Here is a 24,853-nt window from a genome sequence, read left to right as displayed (position 1 = left end):
CTTTCAGCATATCAGCTCCCTCACACCTCTGGGTGCACACGCTTCCGATGGCCTCACTGTCTCACCATCCCACTTCTGACACCAATGTAGCGAATTCGGGGGGCAGCCGACTACGTTAACTAGTCGACTAAAGGGTCTGACCCGTTAACCAAGCGCCAGTGAGTCCAGTCACTCGTGGTCGTTACAATACTTTTAACTCGGGTGTGGGAGACTGCAGGCTGGGACTACTGTGTCCATTAGAAGACGTTGGTTGGGGAAAGTGAGTCATTAAACACCCTCCCTAGCATCTGCTTACGTCTGCAGCCCTGTTGGGGCACATATGAGAACAGCGCTTAGCCTGCATTTGTGAAGATGTACAGGGCCGTTCTCTGATGTGAACTGTAGAAGTAGGTATGCGACGCGGGGTGTTACCAAAAAGAATACAAACTTCATCAAGATTTGAAATATATAACACTCATGTATACACACACACATACACACACACACACCTGCTTGTCTGCCAGATAATGTCCTCCAGAATTGGTATTCTGATGAAAATGGCATAATCAGTGGCCCCGGGGGCCCTAATTGAGTCAGAAAGATTTGACCCAGTTGTGGATTTTCCTCTCTAATTCAAGCTCAAATGAGGTGCAAAGGCAGGCTTCGCTCTGAATAGCCAGACAAAAGCCTCTGAATGTCAGGCGGACATTTTACAGACAGCATGTACAGTAGTTATGAAATTAACATTGTCACCGGTTTTGTGCTTAAAGGGACTCTCCTAAAACAGTGCTCTGGATAATTTTTGGCTGATCGGGGCTGCAGAGCTGCAGTTCAAATGCACAGTGAGGCCATACTTCCATGATTCAAGCTTTATCTGGTGTGGTTGTGCCCGAGTCTCAGCCAATGCTTGGCGTTCACTTGTGTTTTTCTTAAAAAAAAAAAAAAAAAAAAGTCAAAAAACAGTAACTTGGCCTTTTCCCCATGTCCCACCATTGAAAACCCATGGTTTTGAAAACAATTTTCGCCTTGGACTCAACCAGACATACTACTCCTAGTGCTGACTTGGACTTATATATAGTGGTCTTGACTACAGACCACAGTCTTACCCCATCCCATGTCCACTTCACATGAGTAATATGAAGAAAATGTGCAGGGTCCTTTTTTTGGGGGGGGGGGTGGGGGGTGGATTCCCCTCGCACCTGCTGGTTACTCTGGGGGAACGTGACGTATGCAGAGCTCACGCTATTTCTCTCGGATCCACCCGCAGCTGTACAGACACACCATCAACTGTAGGGGTCACTATTGCTATGGTGGGACACATTACCCCTACCAGCTCCCCATCCAGGAGCATTACCAATTGTGTCTCCTTCCACGCTGGGTTGAGTCGGAGGCAACACCATGAGCCTCCGCACTGGGACGGTATTAGTCCGCTCTGCCCCCCCCCCTCCCTCCCGTACCACGGGTCCTGCAGCCTTCAATCAATCAATCAAGTTGCATTTTATATAGCGCTTTTCTAGCTGCAACAGCCATTCAAAGCGCTTTACATTTCTGGTCAAATCTGAATTTCAGACACCTGCTACAAGCCCTTCTTATCATTGGTTGCTAGTAATGTTTGTGTTTTAGGAATTAAAGCTTTTACAGCGATGTATATGGACCTTAAGTTAACGGCTGAAATGTGTATCGCCCACCTCAGGTACTCTACTGACATTGTGGATCACAGCTACATCATCACGTTCTTCACCACCTGCTTCATTCTGCCTTTGGGAGTGATCATCTTCTGCTATGGGAGGCTGCTACGGAAGCTGAGGAAGGTCAGTTGGAGTCTGTGCAGAGTACATCAAAAAAAAACTGAAAACCAGTGAAAATGGATTAATAAATACATGCAAGAGAAAACGGACGGTGTTTGAACCAGAGGAAAGCATGTTTTGTGTTTATCACTGTGGAAAATCAATTTCTGTCCCTTTTGTATTGTATTGTATTGTATTGTATTGTATTGTATTGTATTGTATTGTATTGTATTGTATTGTATTGTATTGTATTGTAGTACACTTCATTCATCTCCAAACGGAAATTCAGGTGTCACAGCAGCATAAGAGCAGATGGACGAGATGTAGAGGTAGAATACAAAACATCGTATGCAGAATACACAGTGTACAAAGTAATGTGGGCATAGCAATACATATCTACAAAGATATACCCGTGTACTGAGATGTGCAGAGGAATATGAACATACTTATATATAGCTGAAATATGTAAATATACCTATGAACTGAAAGTATAAATGTACATACATACTAAATAAGTAAATTAAATACTATATATATATATATACACACACACACACATATATATATATATATATATATATATATATATATACACACACACACACACACACATATATATATATATATATATATATATATATGCCTAAGCAAAATGTTTGCTTGTTTGCAACCCTGAATTTCAGATTTCAAATCAGTTTCCATGGACTGATTTTCACATTAAATCTCACAGTATTGCAGCACAACAGCCCATGCTCCTCTGCTGCCTGCAGGTGTCTCATGGCCGTCTGGCCAACGCCAGGAAGCCAGAGCGTCAGGTGACCAAGATGGTGGTGGTGATGATTGTGGCGTTCATGGTGGGCTGGACACCGTACGCAGCCTTCTCCATCGTGGTCACGGCTTGTCCGACCATCTACCTGGATCCGAGGCTGGCCGCCATCCCCGCCTTTTTTTCCAAGACTGCTACCGTCTACAACCCTGTCATTTACGTCTTCATGAATAAACAGGTAACTGACTTTTGTCTTTCTTTAATTTGCCCACTCAAATGACCACCACTGTATTTCTATTAAACCATAGGAGGGAAAAAAAAAATGACTTTCCTCCGAATTCTCTCACTCGGCCTACCCAGGACATCTTCATGTGTTACGTAATAGAGAAGTCACACGTCATACAGCAACGTACTTGGCGAGTATTAATGCGGTCCGTCACATCAAACATGGATCACGGACCACTTGGGTTGTACATATTTCGACAGGAGGGCATAAAATAGTTTTGTCTCTTATCTTGTTTATGAACCGGGGGGGCAATGCTGGGTACCAGGGTCCAGCCAGCCTCGGCAGGGCATTTGATGCACAGCTAGCTAGACTCGTTCTTCTGACACAGACCACTATGGGTATGTGACATATGAAAGCTTCTGCTAAAAAAATGCATCTGACAGCTCATTTTTTAAGTTGCGGTTGGGTTGATAGCCCGTCTCTCAATAATGCACGGCGTATGAATAAATCAAACGGAAAATCCAGAGAGTGCAATTGTCAGGGCCTACCTCTGCTATATCTATAGAAGCCTCCTGCTGTGTGCTTGTGGGGTTGGCAAGGACTAGCGTCACACTGCCGGGCAGATGAGCACGACCCTCGTACGGTGTTGTTCAGCTGTGTGCCGCGGAGACCGACGTGTGCGCAGCTTTTTGTTACACCAGCTGCTATAACTGATCAACACACCTTCAGCCAAATAGAGGATCAGTGCCTGAAACCAACTGGTGTGGTGTTGGATCGGGGTGGGAAACACACACACACACACACACACACACACACACACACACACACACACACACACACACACACACACACACACACACACACACACACACACACACACACACACACACACACACACACACACACACACACACATACAAATGGATCTCCATAATGGACGGCGTTTAAAGAGACCCAATGCCGCGGGTTCACTCCCGGTGACTGTCAGCTCTGTCGCTGTGCCCCGAAGCAAGACAGTTAAACCCTTAACTGCTCCACAGGGACCACTCCTTTGCACTATTTGCACCCATGCACCGGCCTGTCTGGTTAAATGTGTGTTTTCGCACGTATATCTCTTAAGTGCTGCAGCATGGTAACTCGTGTTATAAAAATTACAAAACAACAACGAAAAAAAAAGAAATATGAAAACTCCACTTTTTTTGTTGAGATGTTTTTCAAACCAGACCTCATACTTTGGTCACAGCGTACTCGCCTTACTGTGTTTTCTTATTTATTTAGATGGGATGAAAGCTGAAAGATAGACCCAATAGAGAACCCTCCTGGCTGGATATAAACAACACGTGCGAGTCCACGGATGGCGTACATGCCCATTCGACTGCGTCCCAGCACTCGTGACGTTGGGCCTCGTTCATCAATCGTTTATACGTACGCATCGGTTCTTACACGCCCGTGGGATGTTTTAGCCCCGGCGTTTGTCTCGGAGACCAGTGTAGAACCTGGGTAACGCCTGTTTTCAGACACCAGTCGGCCAGTGCTGTTGTCTTTGCAGGCCTGGGTGATTGCTCGTTGCAAGAGGTGGACAACATATGTTGGGGGAAGGAATTACAAATACCCATCAGGCTTTGCAGCTGTCAGACAATCTTGAGAGGTGAAAAAAATGCCATGGGTGTGTAAGAACAAATTTGTACTATGCCGTTGCCTGCGAACACGGGGCTCGCCGGATCAAATCCCCGTGTTACCTCCGGCTTGGTCGGGCGTCCCTACAGACACAACTGGCTGTGTCTGCAGGTGGGAAACCAAATGTGGGTGTGTGTCCTGGTTGCTGCATTATCGCCTCCTCTGGTCGGTCGGGGCACCTGCTCGGGGGGGGGGGAACTGGGGGGAACAGCCTGACCCTTCCACACGCTACGTCCCCCTGGTGAAACTCCTCACTGTCAGGTGAAAAGAAGCGGCTGGTGACTCCACATGTATCGGAGGAGGCATGTGGTGGTCTGCAGCTCTCCCCGTATCGGCAGAAAGGGTGGAGCAGCAACCGGGACGGCTCGGAAGAGTTTGGTAATTGGCCGGATACAGTTAGGGAGAAAAAGGGGGAACCCCCCCCTCCCCCCAAAAAATAACTAATTTGAACATACATGTGAATGGTTGACGAATGAGGCCCAATGAGCTTTTGTCTCTGACCACTTAGGACTCCTCACGGTGAGCTTTAATAATGCGAGGGAATCCTTTGCAGTCCTGCCAGCATATTAAAATTTGGACCGGTCAGGGCCAGATATGAGAGACATGATCAGATTTTAGACTGGGTTACACAGAGTGATCTCTTTGCAGATAATAATGATAAAAAAAAAGGGAGGATAATAAGTACCTGCCTGTTGGTGTCGAAGCCTTCGCTTGGCATGCTGAGAGGAACAGGCGGGATAGGGCCTGGAAGGAAAGCCCACACCCCGCCTCTTCAGAAACGGCTCGCCGTCTTGTTGTCCTGACCCGATTGTCCCACTTCTAAGCCTTACTCGCTGCGTAAACGGGTCGGTCAGCCAGTGTGAACACTGGAAGATCAGGTGGCACATAGATGTAAATAAGGACGGCTAGCAGGCGGCTCCCGGTTTGAGCTGCCGCTGCTTTAGAGCAAGCCACAATACTTAGAAAAGTCCACCGACCTCCAGTGCAAGACTTCTCTCCTTCCCTCTCTCTCTCTGTCTCGCTGGGCGAGTTACATAACAAGGTGAAACCGTCTCAGGGGCTTTCCATGATGCATGAGTCCTGTGATCTGGTTGTAATTTTACCGAGACCGGGGCTGATGGGTTGGATAAATCATGGGGTGCAGGTGAAGGAACGTTCAACGAACATCCATTTATCGTCACATCCGGTGGTATTTGAAGTACGTCTTACACAAGGCTGCGGGGATGTCACAAGATTGGACTCCTTGATAATCATGAGTAGAGAGAAAGGCCCCACGGTTTAATTAAATAAAATGAGGTCTGCTTAGAAAACGTATGTACCCTACTCAAAAAGACTCATTCTTGATCTTGAGGGTCTTTGTGTAAGGGAGAAACCAGATTTGCTCGTTGTCTGATGTGAAACAGTAGACGACAGTAAGGTTAGAGTTAACTGATCCTTGGATGTGTGTTAATGTAATTAGCTTAAATAAAGACATAAACATGAGCCGATCTTAATGCTGCTGCAGACAGAGCAGTGAAGACAACTTGAAATGTACACGATGTATTAAGGGTTTTTAAGCTGCGATAAAGATGGGCGTCTGGGTGGTGTAGCAGTCTATTCCATTGCCTACCAACATGGGGATCGCCAGTTCGAATCCCCGTGTTACCTCCGGCTTGGTCGGGCATCCTTACAGACATAATTGGCCGTGCCTGCGGGTGGGAAGCCGGATGTGGGTGTGTGTCCTGGTGGCTACACTAGCGCCTCCTCTGGTCAGTCAGGGTGCCTGTTGGGGGGGGATAGCATGATCCTCCCATGTGCTACGTCCCCCTGGCGAAACTCCTCACTGTCAGGTGAAAAGAAGTGGCTGGTGACTCCACATGTATGGGAGGAGGCATGTGGTAGTCTGCAGCACTCACCGGATCGGCAGAGGGAGCGGAGCAACAACCGGGACAGCTCGGAAGAGTGGGGTAATTGGCCGGGTAAAATTGGGGAGAAAAAAGAGGAGATATGATAACAAAAACTACAAACTAAGGAATGAGTGCACCTTATAATCCATATGGGGGGGGGGGGAGCAACGTGAATTGTATCTAGTGTCAAAATGAACAGCTCCAACCTCGCAGACTGCATTGGCTCATTATTACATAAATACCATGAATATTTACATCCAAATCTAGCCTGCAGTTCCCCCCCAGCAGATCTAAAGAAATGGTGTGGGGATGAACCACCAAATCCTTTTCAATTTGGTTTGTCGCTGTCTCCTATTTTTTTAACCCCGGATTGTATTTCGTGTGCCTCCCCTATAGCTCATGCTGATCCCAGCCCTGATAACCGCTTAGGCTCAATTAAACTGCCCTGAGGATGGGAATATATTGCAAAAGGTGGAGGTGGAGCACTCAGTCTTAGCCCATACATAGCCACGGGGGTCAGTGTCAGTCGGGTAGCTCCACAGCACAGGCAGGGATGTGGCGTGTCAGTGCGATATAATTAGTATGATTGTTTTGCATTGCATGCTACTGTTCCTCCTGTGCTTTATTTTCTACTTTATTGCTTATTTTCTTTCTTTTCACTTTTGATCCACTGTCTTTTCAAAAGGATTTTGTGCCATCAGCACCAAACCAGCTGTAAACTGTTTGTCCCAGTCCAGATAAATGCTAAAGGGACTGACTTTATACAGCGCATTTCTAGTCTACCGACCATTCAAAGTGCTTTACAGTGTAGGCCTCACATTCACACACACACACACATACACACACACACTGATGGTGCAGGCTGCCATGCAAGGTGCCAACCTGCTCATCAGAAGCAGTTAGGGGTTCAGTGTCTTGCTCAAGGACACTTTGGCACGCTCCCTGGAGGAGCCGGGGATCGAACCAGTGACCTACTGATTACCTGCTCTATATCTCCTGAGCCATGCTGCCCTGCACTTGTTCCAGCCTTGTAAAATTCAGAATAGTTTTTGACGTATTAACATTATTCATTTAAGAGTTTACCATTGACGGGCGTTCAGGTAGTGTAGCGGTCTATTCCGTTGCCTACCAACACGGGGATCGCCGGTTCGAATCCCCGTGTTACCTCCAGCTACAGACACAATTGGCCGTGTCTGCGGGTGGGAAGCCGGATGTGGGTATGCGTCCTAGTTACTGCACTAGCGCCGCCTCTGGTTGGTCGGGGCACCTGTTCGGGGGGGGGGGGATAGCGTGATCCTCCCACGCGCTACGTCCCCTGGTGAAACTCCTCACTGTCAGGTGAAAAGAGGCACATGGTAGTCTGCAGCCCTACCCGGATCGGCAGAGGGGGTGGAGCAGTGACCGGGACGGCTTGAAAGAGAGTGGGGTAATTGGCTGGATGCAACAGGGGAGAAAAAAGGGGGAAACCCCCCCCCTCAAAAGTTTCCCATTGAAATGCATGGCAAATGTTCAGCTTTGCCAAGCTTGACAAACTCCCAACTGTCATGAAGATCTGTTGACTTTACCATCCGATAGCCGACTAGCAGCGCTGCTGTAGCATCGGGAAATGCACCTTTCTAGTTATTTGTGCCCTCACGGCCTGGATGCTCATATGAGCTGTCTTCTCTAATTCAAGAAATCTGGCATTGAAACTCCTGTTTAAAGAAAGAGCATGTTTGTGTATATATATATGTTTTATATTATCTGCTGTTAGCTGATGAGGAGACGAAGTAGTCAACACCCGTTCCTGGTTACTCTGGGCATTGATGCCGTTTCTCATGGGTTAATTAGTGATTGTGTTTTGATATGTCATGCGTCATGATATTCTCAGTTTGCTTAGTGAGAGAGCACGCATGTTATTTTGGGTAGGAGTACTTTTACTTGAGTACTTTTTTTGTCACATTTAACATGATCTATGGATGAAATCCAACTTCAGTCAAATTACAAAATTTACTGGTTGATAATAGTTTCGATTTATCTCTAATTATACATTTATAACCACCCTCTACAAAGTTTGATCGAACACACACACACACACACACACACACACACACACACACACACACACACACACACACGCACATGGTTTGTCCTGTGTGTAGCCACTTGGCACTGGACAAGTAGCGGGACGTGCCATGAGGAGTTAAAGCAAAGAAAGCATTCATGTATTAGAAACTAACACAAGCAACTAGAAATGTCAGAGAGCTGTGAGGCGTGGCAGTCAGTAAGTCAGCAGTGTGGGTGTGTATGCATGAACGGCAGAATAGTGAGTGGAGTGTTGTATGGGAAAAGGAAAAACAAAGACAAGGATGTGGGAGTGTAGGGAGCAGGGTTTCCCTGTTCTGTCTCCATCACAGAACAAATGGGGGGGGGGGCGCTCTTATTGTACTGGGAACACTGGGCCCAGGTGTTCCCAATAAGACCCGACCACACCTCCTTGGGCATCTGCAACACAAAACACAAAGACAAAGGCAAGCAGCCAGCCCAACAGCCAAACGAGGCGGGGTCACCGGGGAGGGGGGTCGACCCCCCCGCATTAAGACGGGGTGTCAACAGGAACCACGATAAAAACACATTTCAAACAAATTCTCAAAACAAAATATACAAACCAGCAGGCAACACTCCCTCAACCTCAGCACCAGGACCTGCTTGGACCATACTAATAATCTCTCCTCTTAATTAATCATTATTATTAATTAATTATTAGTCGGAAGAGGAGCGATTAATACAACACATGTTGCGTTACATCACAGTGGTGCGTGATGAGCGCGAACTCCGGGGTTGTCCAACCTTGGGGGTCATCCCAGGTCACCCTCTGTGTGGAGTTTGCATGTTCTCCCCGTAGCTGCGGTGGGTTTTCTCCGGGCGCTCCGGTTTCCCCCGCCATCAAAAAAACATGCATGTTAGGGCTTATACTCCTGTCTGTGCCCCTGAGCAAGGCAATGGGAAAGGAACTGGAGTTGGTCCCCGGGCGCAGCATCAAGGCGGCAGCCCACTGCTCCTAGCTACACAGATCCCAGCTAGGATGGGTTAATTTGCAGTAACTGGATTTCGTTAAGAGGATTAATAAAGGAAACTTAATTCAATCTAAATCACACACTGGGGTGCGATTATGCCGCCTTTGTTTGGTTCAGTGTTAAAAAAAAAAAGTGGTCGTAAAGACGGGTCTTCATTATGGCAGTATTGCGGGATCTCTGTGTGAAAAAGCTTTTAGAAAAGAAACTTACAGGCCTATCCACCCCCTGAATTTCAGACAGCGTCAATACAGCACCTGCCCCCACATGACCGGCATCCACTTGAAGCTTGAACAGTATCTCCACCTAGGGAGTGGCTAGCACCGGAGCACTGCACAGAGGAGCCTTGAAGCTCTGGAAATCCTGGTTGTTAGTGACTGCAGGGGGTATGGGGCTGGGTACCTGGTGGCCTGACAGATGACGGTCAAAAGATACATAGCTCCTGACCTCTGCAACAGGGATCGTGGTCTCCAACAGCTCCTTAATGGAGGGATCTGACTGCTGCTGTGCTATCAGCTCGGCATGTGAAACAGGCAGTCGAAAGTCAGACACGTTAACACACAGTTCGGGCATCTGGGTGGTGTAGCGGTCTATTCCATTGCCTACCAACACGGGGATCGCCTGTTTGAATCCCTGTGTTACCTCCGGCTTGGCCGGGCGCCCCTATAGACACAATTGGCCGCGTCTGTGGGTGGGAAGCTGGCTGTGGGTATGTGTCCTGGTCGCTGCACTAGCGCCTCCTCTGGTCAGTCGGGGTGCCTGTTCGGGGGGGGGACTGGGGGGAATAGCGTGATCCTCCCACGCGCTACGTCCCCCTGGTGAAACTCCTCACTGTCAGGGGAAAAGAAGCGGCAGGTGATTCCACATATATCGGAGGAGGCATGTGGTAGTCTGCAGCCCTCCCCGGATCGGCACAGGGGGTGGAGCAGCGACCCAGGATGGCTCGGAAAATCGGGTAATTGGCCAAGTACGATTAGGAAGAAAAAGGGGGGGGGGTTAACACAGTTCTTCCTTAACACTCACTTTGTCAGGCTCACTACCAGTACGAACCCCAGCACACATGACTGCGCATGCTGCAAAGACCTTGGCAAATTCCCGCTCACTCTCATCTGGTTCACTGCTAACCACAGGGACTGGTTTAACAACCGGAAGGGCAGGATCATCTGGCCACATGTGCCCAACAGCTAGCCCATTCCCAAGAATGGGATGGACTCCTTCCACTAGCAACGCTGGGCACACCTTGATGCACACCTCGCCCTGCACCAAATCTGAAATGAGATGCAGCCTTTGCACCAGAGCAGACAAGAGGGACAATTCCATACCCAGAGCTAGTGCTGGATCAGCAGGATCCGATTCTGATTCCTCTGAAAAAGGGCGAGCTGACGCCAGGAAAAAACGAATCCAAAGCGCCTGTGTCTCTCGGGATTTTAACAGGCACCTTCTCACTGTGTCCTGTGAGGGAAACAAAACCACTTGTTATGAAAGACAAATAAGCATCATCACAAACAACTTCTTCATACACTTGAGGACGACGTAGGGCCGCAGTCACACTCACCGCTGGAGCTGCTAATGTAGCAGACATCACATTCATTTGTTTGTTCTTGTTCTTTGAAGCATAGCCATCTTCTTTCACGTGCCCCTTTTTTGCGACAGCAGTGACACACTTTTTCCCCTGTCACGCAAATCTGTCACCTTCACTTCCACCTCAGGATTGACTGAACCCACAGACAAAAATCCATGTCCAACAGCACTATCCTCAGAGCCACCGGCCATACGCACATTTCCCCAATTACTGCGGTGAGTCACGGCATACTGATCTGCTAACGCACCTGCCTCACAAACTGTTTTTACCTTTTGCTCTGTTTTATATGTGTATATAATATATATCTATATATATAGATAGATAGATAGATAGATAGATAGATAGATAGATAGATAGATAGATAGATAGATAGATAGATAGATAGATAGATAGATAGATAGATAGATAGATAGATAGATAGATAGATAGATAGATAGCAATATGGTGGGGAACTACATTTCTGAACTGTTCCAAACATTAAGATCACACTAATCGTCAAACGTTTCCCCATCAGAAGCCATGCGCCGGCGATTCAGACTATTCCATAGGTCACAGGAAAACTCAAGATGTTTACCATCTGTTTATCATCTTTCCTGCTGTTCCTAAACCGCTGACGATAAGCCTCGGGAACCATCTCACAGAGCTAATTGACAACAGCTTTTACTGATGCACAGCCCAAACTATGTGTCACAGATCAGAGAAAGCTGAATCAGTTCATCTGGATACAATGTTTACTGACAGATATGTTTCATCACTCAACTAAGTGACCTCTTCAGTCTAAACTGAATGCAGGTGTCCCCACCCTTATAAACAATACTGTTGCATAACGACCAAAACAAACGACCAGCTTCATATGCAAATATGGGGGTGACGATTAACTAGAGATTCAATGGCCATGTGTGCTATTCAAAGAGGTGAATAGTGTGAATCTGTGATTTCACAGATGTGACTTCCATCTGTCAAAGAGGCAAGGCAATAAACTGGTCGTAGGTTTCGGTCGTTATGCAACTGTATTGTACTGTATTGTTTATAAGGGGCGGGGGATACCTGCAGTCAGTTTATTTTATTATTTTCTTAATTAATGTTTTTCAAGGAAAACAAATCGAACTAAACAATTATAGGTGAAAGACTGATATTTTTTAACATTTTATCATCCCCAAATCCCATTTACCCACATCCTGCTCCCCTCTATCTAGCCATAACCCGTCCCGCAGGCCCCTTCTCAGAACAGAATTAAACCACATTACAGTAGGTTAAATATAAACACGAAAAAGGAAACAAAAGAAACAATAAACAAACAAATAAATAAATTAAATAAAGAGGTGAGTAAATAAATAGAAGAATAACTACTGGACTAGCATCTGAGCTATTTTAATGGTCTTTTTGGGCTTCGTGAGGCCCAAGCCCCAATTTCTATGGCGCCGCCTCGCCAGGAGGGAGGCAATCAACATATTCAATCAATGGCTTTCGGTGAGAATGAAACCTATCAGAGGAGCCCCTCGTAAACCTTATTTTTTTTCCAGTTTAAGTAGAAACAAAATGTCCCGTAACCACGCTTTAATAGAGGGTGGCTGAGAGGCTTTTTAGAGAATGAGGATTTTTCTACGGGCGATTAAAGAGGCAAAGGCAATAACATTAGATTGGATAGCCGCTGTAGTGATTTTGTCTGGGAGTCTTCCAAAGATTGCTATGTGAGGGGACGGACGGATTTTCAACTTCAAAATTTCTGAAATCATGTTAAAAAAAATAAATGCCAGAAGCCAGTTAGTTTGGGACAAGACCACTGCAGTCAGTTTAGACTGAAGATGTCAGTTGAGTGATGAAACATATCTGGCAATAAACGTTGTGCCCAGACAAACTGATTCAACCGTCTTTGATTTTCTTACCTGGATTATTGAGCATGCATCAAGACATTATGTGTCACAGACAAAGCTGAATATGCTTCCTGCGCCCTCCCAGTCAGTACACACTGCAACATGACTGTATGATCAGCATCAGGCCAGGCCCTAGCATCAGCCACTCTTTCAAACAGAGGGAAAAAAAATATGCTTCAGGGTCCCTCCCAATGAACCTCAGAACCAGCCACAAATTACCCACCAGCTCAAGATGCGAAGGAGGAGTGGTCACCAGGAGAACTAGCCCCATTTAATAATAATAACATTTATATAGTGCTTTTCTAGACACCCAAAACCCTTCACATTGAAGGGGGTAACTCACTTCAACCACCACCAATATGTAGCACCCACCTGGCTGATGCACGGCAGCCATTTTGCACCAGAACACTCGCCACACATCAGCTTGAGATGGCCAGATGAAGAGAGCCGGGTTGGGAATTTTGCCAGGACACTGGAGGAACCCCCTACTTTTTGCAATAAGTGCCATGAGATCTTTAATGACCACAGTGAGTCAGGACCTCGGTTCAATGTCTCATCTGAAGGACTGCATCTCCTACAGCACAGTGACCCCGTCACTGCACTGGGATTTGATATTTGCTGTTTTTTATTATTATTTTTTTTATTAGGACCAGAGGGAAGATCGTCCCCTGCTGGCCCACCAACACCACTTGCGGGAGCAACTCATTTTCCTGGGAGGTCTCCCATCCAAGTACTAGCCAAGCCCACACCTGCTTAGCTTCCGTCATTTGGCAGAGCCAGAGTACATGCTGGTATGGCTGCTGGCCTTGCCCAGCATCTAGGCTCAGTTAACCTTCTCTAACCAAATCTAAATTTTCACACTCCCAACATAGCCTGCTCAAACTCATAATCAATTTTTTCCCAAAGCCAATTCTTTTCCATGTCACATTTCCTTTTCTCAAGTTGAGTGCAATGCTTTAACATTTCATGCTCTATTTCATGCTTTATTTGCAACAATAACAAAGCTTTCTGCTCCTCAAAAGACAAACCTGTACTCTGGAATGATGGTGAAGACAATCCAGCAGCACCATCAACAACATCTCCTGCTGTACCTGGCAACACATTCATCCCATACAAGTTAGCCTTTAAAATAGACTTAACTGTGTCCTTGAGTCATTTTGTCACTGATTTCAACCTCATAGTGGTCCGCAATTATCAACAACTGCTCTTTTGTGCAGCCATCTAAAAACATGTCTGATGGCATCTCATAAAAAATAAAATAAAAATAAAAAAGGTCAACATGAAGGCAAACCCAGGCCAATAGACCACCGTAGTCAACATGCTGGCAGCAAAAAACGTGAGTGAAACAGGAGTGTCCCCTCTTTCTGCCTAACCAAATACTAAACTAACTCACCCCTGGTCTTCATGTGGTTACTTGTGGTGGGTACTTATGCACTAAAGGCTGATGGTATAGATAAAAGACCAGCCACTGCCAATCACCCCACAGCCACAGACTTGCTGTTGAGACAAAGCTCTAACCACGTTCACCCCAACACTACTACGACTACTACTACTACTACTACTACTACTACTACTACTAGTTCTCCTACTACTTTTGGCTGCTCCCGTTAGGGGTCGCCACAGCGGATCATCCGTTTCCATTTCATCCTGTCTTCTACATCTTCCTCTGTCACACCAGCCACCTGCATGTCCTCCCTCACCACATCCATAAACCTCCTCTTTGGCCTTCCTCTTTTCCTCTTGCCTGGCAGCTTCATATTCAGCATCCTTCTCCCAATATACCCAGCATCTCTCCTCCACACATGTCCAAACCATCTCAATCTTGCCTCTCTTGCTTTGTCTCCAAATCGCCCACCCTAGCTGTCCCTCTAATATATTGGTTCCTAACCCTGTTCTTCTTCATCACTCTCAACAAAAATCTTAGCATCTTCAACTCTGCAACCTCCAGCTCTGATTCCTATCTTTCCGTCAGTGCCACCATCTCCAAACCATATAACATAACTGGTCTCACAACCATCTTGTAAACTTTCCCTTTAACTCTTGCTGGTACCCTTCTGTCGCAAATCACTCCTGACACTCTTCTCCACCCACTTCAACCTGCCTGCACACTCTTCTTCACCTCTCTTCTGCACTCTCTGTTACTTTGGACAGTTGACCCCAAGTATTTAAACTCATACGCCTTCGTCACCTCCACTTCTTGCATCCTCACCATTCCACTGTCCTCCCTCTCATTTACGCATAGGCATTCCGTCTTGCTCCTACTGACTTTCATTCCTCTTCTCTCCAGTGCATACCTCCACCTCTCCAGGCTCTCCTCAACCTGCTGCCTACTCTCACTACAGATCACAATGTCACCCACGAACATCATAGTCCACGGAGACTCCTGCCTAATCTCGTCCGTCAACCTGTCTATCACCATTGCAAACAAGGAAGGGCTCAGAGCCGATCCTTGATGTAATCCCACCTCCACCTTGAACCCATCTGTCATTCCGACTACACACCTCACCACTGTCACACTGCCCTCATACATATCCTGCACCACTCCTACATACTTCTCTGCCACTCTCGACTTCCTCATACAATACCACACCTCCTCTCTCGACACCCTGTCATAAGCTTTCTCTAAATCCACAAAGACACAATGTAACTTCTTCTGAACTTCTCTATACTTCTCCATCAACATTCTCAAAGCAATCATCACATCTGTGGTGCTCCTTCGAGGCATGAAACCATACTGCTGCTCATTAATCATCACCTCTCCTCTTAACCTAGCTTCCACTTCTTGTTCCCATATCGTCAGCTTTCGTCCCAACACTACAAAAATAACAAACCAGTGAAACTCAAAGGAGCAACACTACTATGCCTAATAGGGGGAAATAGCTTAAGCTCCAAAACAATTACACACCAGCATGTCAACACTTAGCGTCCTTTGGTCAAACAGGTCTTCCAATCCACAACTCCAACCATGCCCTTCTACCAACCCTATCACTCAGACTGCCTGGGAAAGCCCTACATCAACAACACCTGGACACGTTCCAGCCCAAAGAGGATAACAGATTAAATGCACACACAAAAAACCCCAAGGAATTAGACTTGGACGAGACCCCAATTTGTCATGGGTGGCTCAAAAATCGTGACAAATCACGGAAGGTGACAAAAGGAGTTAAAGCAAAGAAACCGTTCATTTATTTGAAACTAACACAAGCTAAAATGTTGAGGTGTGGCAGGGGAGCGCGTCTATGTTCCCTCAGCCCTGTTTCATTGACCTAACCTACCTTAACCTGACTTGACCTCAACTTCAAACTCTACCTCACCCTAACCCAACGCTTACCTTAACCTATAGCTCACCTATTCGATAGCCAACCCACAGGGCTGAGGGAACATAGGGCCGACACCTGTGGCAGTCAGTAAGTCAACAGGGCTGGCGTGTATGCATGAATGATAGAATAGTGAGTGGAGTGTTGTATGGTAAAAGGAAAAACAAGGATGGGGAGCATAGGCAGCAGCTTTTCCCCTTTCTCTCACTGTCATGGGACAAGTGGAGTGTGCTCTTATAATCCTGGGAACACACTGCATTGTGCTGCCAAGGAGTTGTGTGCATGGTCATCTTTTGTGTTTCCATTAGCGTTGGAGCTGAAATCAGGACTAGCAAGTCCCATGGAAAAAAAACACACTTGAGTGGACAGATAAAACCACACAGACAATACAGGATTTTGTTGACTTAACACATGTCCAGATAGCCCCCTCCATATATCCTGGAAAAATAGCCTGTATGTGCCCGTGTCCTTGGAAACTAAAGATGCTTGTGTCAACTTTACTCGTTCATTCACTCTGTATGAGTTGTTCCATGGAGCATAGGGTCATGACCTTTGCCTTGATAGTGTCCCATCTACCATATAACCCCCCCACTAAAGTTTCTTTCTGATGTCTATAAGACATACCAAAGACTATATGAGAAAACATGTAAGAGTGATTTTGGGCTGTATGTTGTTTTTCGGGCTATATGCTAAACACAACAGTACGTATGTACAGTTGACAATAACCAACTAAACAACAGAAATTAAAGCTCAAAAAAGGTAATACAACAATCTGGTTTTAAACTTGCTCATAAAACTAAGAAAATCAACAGTTACAAACATACATAATCATGTGTATGCAATTATTTTTCAAAAATCTATGTTTATCTAGAGAACAGTAATTCACTACACTACTTGTTATCACTTTTACATTATGCCCTCTCACATTTCCAAAATTCAGAATTCATTTTTGCCAAAGTCTTTTGGTTGACAAAAAATCTCTGTCTCTTTCTATCCAGCCTTGTATTATTGTTTGCCAATTTTGTGCCTGTCCTTTCAAAACCCACTTTTGGTTCTTTCACCATGAATTTGGGTCTGTGATGCTTGTTTAAGCATATGCTTCAGGAGAGGTGAAATAATATTTGCAGTGGAAAGATGTATTTATTTATTTTTTTGTATTTGCATTTCGTTTACAGTGATTAAAAAGGTTCAATTTTTTAGCTCGCTAAAAAAAGTAGTAGAGATACTTCCAAATAAATGAATTGAACTTTTCTACCATTTTGCATATTGGCTAGCTGAGTGCATGCCTAGGCCAACAGAAAACATACCAGCTAATTATGATGATAACTGGAGTTGGAATATACAGTTGTTTTTGCACAATTAAACCTTAACATGATTTTTAGAAGGAGTCTTTTTATGCATTTAACATATGTATATACTTTTCTAAAATGAAACATACTGGCAGATTTGCAGTAAATCAGGAATCAGGAACAATTTATTGCCATTTGTTTCATGTACTTGCATACACAAAAGAAACAAAATTCCGAAAGGAGTGCTCCAGGTGAGGCTCGAACTCACAACCTCGGCATTGCTCTACAGCGTACTGACTTATAAGTACCGCGCGCTAACCGATTGCGCCACTGGAGCTTCTACTCATGGAACTCTAGAGCTATAAAGTAATGTTGTTTACTTTTTGGGTTACACACCATGATCGACATCAGAATTTCTGTATGTAGTATAGCAAATGTCGTGCTTTGCTTCCATTATCATGGTATTTCACTAATGTGGTAAACGTTGTGGGCTTAATAGTTGTGTGTGAAATCAGGAGGGTCACCCATTCAAAGTGAACCCCTAGATGGAAAACGATTACTAGAATAGCTTTGCAGAGGTGGTTGGAAAACTGCTGGCCTTTAAAGTTACTGTGCTCCAGGCTATTCATTTTGCCATGATGTTGACATTTAATGACAAAGGGCGACAGTGGCTCAGAAGTAGAGCAGGTCATCTGGTAACTGGAGGGTTGCTAGTTTGATCCTCAGCTCCTCCTTGCAAAGATGTCAAGGTGTCCTTGAGCAAGACACCTAATCCCTAACTGCTCCTTGTTACCTTGCATGGTTGACACCGCTGTTGGTATATAAGCAAGACTGGATTAGTACCCCCAGGGGCCCCTCAGCACTGACGCGCATACCCTCCCACACACACACCATGGCCAACCCAGCCATTAAACCCCACCTTAATTATTTTGAGCTTCCAGTCAAGCTGTTATGTCAAATCCACCAGACCATAATCACACACCTATTGGTCAAATGGTGAATAACCAGTCCAGCTGAGCAGGTATGCATGTACAGTTCAATAGACCAAGTGCCGAAATTTCACTCACAAATCACAAGACAATGAAACAATGGATTAAATCATCCCAAGGCAGTGTATGACTCTAGACTGTAGCAATATTTGTGTTCACTGAAAACTATCAAAGCAGACAGCACACCAGTTATTACTGATATACAATAATGTGACTGACTAGAAATAGGCTTACAACAATGCAGGTTTCAAAATAGGGCTAACTAAGTGAGCTAGGCAACTTCACACAGGATTGCAAAAGCTAACATATAATGAACTTGACAAACCGACTCTAATACAATATAGCAGCACCACACCACAGTGATGCAATACATACGTTACACAAACAGCATATCAAATAAACTCATCCACAAAATACATAGCACCGCACGATCATGACAGATAATGCTGCTCAGTGCAGAGACAACTTAATCCAATATTTAATACCTTACACTTCCAGGCTAACGTTACTGCTAGCTAGCTCGACGTCCTCAGTCGGAACGGCCTCTTCTTCATGTTGTTCAGCTTTTTTGAAAAAGCTACTTATTAGTGGGACTTTTTAAAAAAAAAATTATTGTGACCACTTCTTTCACTTCCTTTTCCTTTCGTTTCTTTCCTTTGGCAGTCCTGCTGGGCTTTTGGTTAATGCTGTCCATTTTCCGCTGCTTGGAAAATGTTCCCGCGCACACTTCTCACTGATACAACCTGACTGATAGGGGGTCAGGTAAAAAATAATTCCACAGTTTTTGACCTTGACTTGGCTTAAGAACAACAGATCTTGAACTATCCAGTTAGTGCGTTGCCGCTTGTTCACCAGTCACTACTCACCCAGCCATCTCACCAATAAAACAATCAGTCACGAGTCTTAATTTACTTGGAAGCAACTTTTGATTCATTCTGATTGGATGATTGTCAAATCAAGAGAATGAGTCAAGCTTTGTGTCATATTTCTGTGGAGCCAGAACATAGATAGATAGATAGATAGATAGATAGATAGATAGATAGATAGATAGATAGATAGATAGATAGATAGATAGATAGATAGATAGATAGATAGATAGATAGATAGATAGATAGATAGATAAAATGCACACTTTCTTCCCCTCCCATTGCAGAGGGCTCTTTTGTGCCCAGATGTCCATATAGTAGATCTGGCAGCGTGTATGAGTGTGTGTTCATGGGTGAATGTGAGACATCCATTGATTTTAAAGTGCTTTGAGTGGTTGTTGCAGCTAGAAAAGTGCTAAATGCAATCCATTTACTTATACTCTGTGTTCATAAGTGTTTTAAGAGCCACTATCTTCTTTTATAGAAGAGAGAAATAGTCAAGTGTTATAAAAGTACAACAGGATATATTTATGGCATTTTCTGGACTTCAAGATAGATAAACATGGCCCTGGACTTCAAGTGACTGCCAATATGAAAAGTGCATACTGATCAAAACCTATTCTATTTTGCATAAGACACTGACAGTAAGCACTTAAGTAAATGAAAGAGTAGTCTTGGATGTATAATTGGACAATTTAGTATGCCTCTGTTTCTACCACAGGCAACAGGGAGCTAGAGATTCCACACTGAAAAAGATCAATTTTTTTTTTTAAAGTAAAATGGAAACCAATGATTTTGGCTGTTTTAGCGACTGATGTTTTCAAGAGAAATTGACTGCAGTGTTTAACTAAAAACAGCTTTGGGCAAGTATTGATCACCCCTTTGGGGCAACTGGCCTCTCCAATCTCTCCAGTCCTTCACAGATTCGGCTTGTTGCCATTAAAGGGAAGATGGATGGAGAAAATACAGGCAGACCCTTGTAGCTTTGTGGAGAGGCTGTTTCAGTCAGAAAGAGATTTGTGTTTAGAGTGAAGATTTATGTTTCATCAGGACAATGATGCAAACAATGAATCTCTGGAATGGCTTAAATAAAGTGAAAGGTTAATATTCTGGGATGGCCAAGCCAAAACCCATTCTTAAACCCCACTGAAAATATGTGGCGTGACTTGAAAATTGCTGTTAGCTGACACTCTCCATGTACTTTGAGTTGGAGCAAATTTGCACGGAGGAATGAACAAAAATTCCAAAGTCTAACTGTACAAAGCTCATACAGACACATGTTGTGTTAGTGAAGGATAAAAAAAAAAAGATTCAGTTCAGGATCAAAATGGGAAAATGTTTAAGGGGGGTTGAAAACTTTCTGAAGTCAATATATATGCAGTTACAGTACCTGTCAAAAGTTACACCTGAATGAATGCATGTTTTTAAAAATCTTGAATTGACTGGCTATTTCTGGATGTCTTTCCAAAACTATTTTAAAATAAAAAATATGCATTTTTAAATGCACAATAAACATACATACATACATACATACATACATACATACATACATACATACATACATACATACATACATACATACATACATACATACATACAAGAGTACATATACATATATACATATATAATATATATGATAAAAACATTGATAATTACACTGTTTTCAGTTAGCAAAATTGTGTGTGTGTGTGTGTGTGTGTGTGTGTGTGTGCACATATAAATATGTACACAAATATAAGCAGTGGAAATATATTTATCTGCTAAAATTGTTACCATGCAAGTGCTGACCTGCCCATTTGTACAACTTATGTGGAGCCGTGTCATACTTTGTAGGACTGCATTTCCCATCATTTTCAATTCATTAGGATACTAGATAGGTGAAAAACGTATTTACAACAGACCTATTAATTCTTTTCATGTCACGTTATCGTCCTGACTTGCAATCTGTTAGTTTGCACGTTGTCGCCATCTCCTGGAGTCAAGTGGTAATTGGAACCTAAATTCGAACTTGAAAAAAATGGTTAATTATTAAATTAATTGATCAAACTAAGCTGTAAAACAGCATATAACGAAGTAATCGTCACAGTAATTGTATATGTTGCTATTGCAGTATATTTCACCCAGGTTGCCAGATTATTTCCCTTGCATCTAGTTAGTTAAAACTGCAGTACCTAATAATTCATATTATTTTATCCATTTAAAATATGACGACGACGTGGGGATTGTGTAGACCAGTTGGATTTAGAAGCGAGAGCGAAATAGACCGGTTGCAACTGGTTTTCTCGGATTACAAACAAGATATAACGGCCAAGGTCGCAGTCTGAACTGCACCAAACTAAATCACTGCATTGTTCTAGTTATGGTGTTAGTCTGTCTGACAGAAGTTTAACCACATCGGCATCACGTTTCAGTCTTTTTTCCTGCTGGAGTTGTTTCCAACACTTACGTGCTGTGCCACTGCACAAGAAGGGACAGCTTGACCCATAGCTAAGAGGTCTGACGCTTTAGCCGAGCGGTCAGTGATGTCGTCTTGTGGTGCAGTACATGCCGTATCGAATCCCGCACCGGGCGAAAAAATAACCGGATACAACCGTTATGCCGGGATCAGACTACACGATTTCGGTCCCATTTTGACATGATTTTGTCATCGTCGACAAGTTTCCCGTGTATGAACGTCGGGAATGAGGACCAGACATCTTTATCCCGTGTAGTGTGACATAACTGAAGAACAGCGACGTAGCGCCCAGGACGCCCCGACCAAAAGTAGCGTGTCAAGAATTTTTGTGTTTTCCCGCCTAGTCTGACATTTCCTATGACGTTCCTTACGTTGACCAATAGGATGACAGAGTGCTCTGTGGCGCACATACGTAAACATGGCAAAGAGAAGGCGGTGTTGCTATGGCTGCTGTTAGTTTATAATGACGACGCCGAGGAAAGGTTCGTGAGCGGTGGCAACGATGCCCCTGCCTTTTTAACGCTTCCTCGCGGGAGTACCATGACGGAGTCCAAAAATATAAGCTAAATGTTGACGTGAAATAAAGGTCGCCGCCATTTTCACGAACTCACGTTTGCGGTGGACTCGTTGGATGGCTGGGAGAGCTTGGTGTGCTGCGTCCTGTGGGCCGAGGGACCACGGCCCCCGCCTGGAGCTGCGCCCGAAGAGGAAACACCGAGGGCGGTCTGACTGGACATGAAGTGTGGCAGGCTAAGCTAACTGCTAGCCCATGCAGACCGGCACAGTCATCCTGGCTGGCGTTCGTTCTCTGGACGGTGACATTTTTGGACTGTGTTGCAGATCTACTGAATGGACTGTGTTGTTGACTTTTTTTCTACTCTCCGTTTTTGTATGTTTTTGGTGGTGTCGTTTTCTTTCGGATATGTGTTTTTTGTCTTTTGTGTTGCACTGCTGTGGGCTGGGAGAAACGAAATTTTGTCTCTTTTGTGTATGAAAGTACATGAATGAGATGACAGTATATTGATTCTGATTCTGAAATGGCGGAGGCACCTCAGCGACATGGTGAGTAGCTGGTTAAACTATGCTAGGTTATGATTCCCCAGTAGCACTAGCCGCAAGAACGTCCGTAATGGTTTTTTCTTGCTTTTCTTTTTCGTTTCAGAACACAAGACCGCCAGCATCACACACAGTGTTTCAGTAGCCATGACTGACAATTTCTTGACCCGACGACCTATGAACTCGCGCAAAATCGTGAACAGCAGCGTATGATGATTGGTCGGGGTCATATTTGTAGTGTTGCCAGTCTCCTGGCCACGATGATTGCCTATTCTGACATGCTGACCATCGTGAAAGACAAACATCTTGTGTAGTCTGACCCCGGCTTTAGTATTATATAACCTGATGCAATGGTCTGAATGGATAAAATAATGATGTATCAATGGAGAAATGTGAGGATTTCAGCTTTGAGTAGTTGCAAAACCTTCTTTGTAAATCTAAATTCCATTTGCCCCTTGAATTCTGTCCAGTTCAGGAAGTGCCTAATCCAGCTCTTCACTGGCGTGGGGACCATACCAGAGAGCAACCTGAACCAGACTTCAGACCGACCAGGAATGACGGCTGAGAGTCAAACAGGAGAAATGTCCGCCATCACCTCCCGTATTCCTGTGGGCGGCATTGTGTCACCCAAATCTGAGGATCCACCCAGCAACTGTAGCTCCTCTGCTCAGCTGCCCATCCCGGAGAACAAAGTGTGTCCTATGTAATTGGGAAAACCCATCCCTCTCATTGTTTCCCCTACCCTGTCCTATCTGTGGCTGTCTCCCAGGCTCCATACTGGCCAAATGATGTAGAGATTGTGAAAACGTTGAGTTTAGGATTGAAAGGGTTTTCACTCATATCCCAGAGTTGAAAAATTGTAGCACTTTTCTCAGAGTGACCCCCCCCCCCACCATCCCATTCCCCCCATCCCGACCATCTCATTCTTGGTGAGCATCTACATGAAATTAGATAGTACATAAACTTTAAATCCAAACACAAAGTAGCGCTGGAGCACAGCATTGGGGTCAAATGGCATGAGGCACATGCCATCCGTGGCACAAATAGGAAGTGCTAGCTGATGCGCATCATATATGAAAAGCACCAAGTTTCACTCTGTAAAATACTACGAGTCAGCAGGAGCGTCGATGCTGGAGGATAAACCAGTGTCCTCAGCAACCGTGCATCAAATAGATGACGCAAAGCTACACGCTGCCAGGGTAGGGTATTTTGCATTGAAATGAATAGGAGCAACCAGCACCGGTTTGATCTGCCCTTAAAACTACAAAAATGGCCAATAACAAGTACTGGCCATGTTTTGAAATGAATAGGGAAAAAAAAGAATTCAAAATAAATACCATCTTAATAGTTTGCCTGGGGTTTCTTGTTGTTCAAGAAAAAAAAAACACCATTGCTATTTTATCAGGTCTAATAACACACTATAAAACTAGGGATGCACTGATATCACTTTTTCATTGCCAATATCGATTCTAATATGAATCTGTAAGTAGCATCAGATAACAAGTAATCTAATCCATTACTTTTGCTGAACAGTGCAGACTTAGATCGTTAGTTTGGGGTCAATTGGCAAAATAATTGAGATAGAATTACTTTGTTTCCACCATTAAAGAAATATATGTGCCAAAAATGCAGTAAATCAAGACAATTTGCTTTCATTTATGACTTGTTACTCATGGCTTTCGGTATTGCAGTTTTGTCTTGGGTAAAAGCTTTGATACCGATACTCCCATTGTATCCTGGTATTGGCCCGATATCATGATACCAGTATCGGTACCGGTGCATCCATAGTTAAAACTTTAACTGGCAGTATAATATGCCTATTCTGAAGTTTTGATCATCTTTCAACCTGATCCCATATGCTTCGTGTCATTTCACTTCGAAAGTCATTAGGGGCAAACACAAAACCTTCAAAACAACAACAAAAAAGGTGTCTGGATTGCTTCGGTAGCCTACCCTACTATATGTCACCGAAATAAGCGCAAGCAAAAGGGAGAAAAAGTAGAAATTGAGCAAAGTCGACCCTTTAGAAACAACTCGTTTGTAAATATTTG

General features: G+C 44.5%; 1 protein-coding gene and 1 non-coding gene across 2 annotated transcripts in view; one reads left to right on the top strand and one right to left on the bottom strand.

Moving 5' to 3' along the window:
* valopa (vertebrate ancient long opsin a) overlaps positions 1-23,535 on the top strand; it is a 28,565-nt gene extending 5,030 nt beyond the window's left edge. Inside the window, exons 3-5 of the mRNA XM_056291572.1 lie at positions 1,673-1,790; positions 2,537-2,770; positions 23,273-23,535. Of these exons, the coding sequence (XP_056147547.1) occupies positions 1,673-1,790; positions 2,537-2,770; positions 23,273-23,509 (589 nt within the window). The 3' untranslated portion in view covers positions 23,510-23,535. The remainder of the gene's footprint in view (positions 1-1,672; positions 1,791-2,536; positions 2,771-23,272) is intronic.
* trnai-uau (transfer RNA isoleucine (anticodon UAU)) lies at positions 17,680-17,773 on the bottom strand. Its single transcript has 2 exons — positions 17,736-17,773; positions 17,680-17,715 (listed from the first exon to the last, which is right to left on the bottom strand). It is a non-coding gene; the product is annotated as a tRNA-Ile (tRNA).
* Positions 23,536-24,853: the final 1,318 nt, after the last annotated feature.

This window comes from Lampris incognitus, chromosome 13, assembly GCF_029633865.1.
Source record: "Lampris incognitus isolate fLamInc1 chromosome 13, fLamInc1.hap2, whole genome shotgun sequence".
Taxonomy (NCBI): domain Eukaryota; kingdom Metazoa; phylum Chordata; class Actinopteri; order Lampriformes; family Lampridae; genus Lampris; species Lampris incognitus.
Note: the sequence above shows the minus strand (reverse complement) of the source record. Positions and strands in the feature narration are given on the sequence as shown.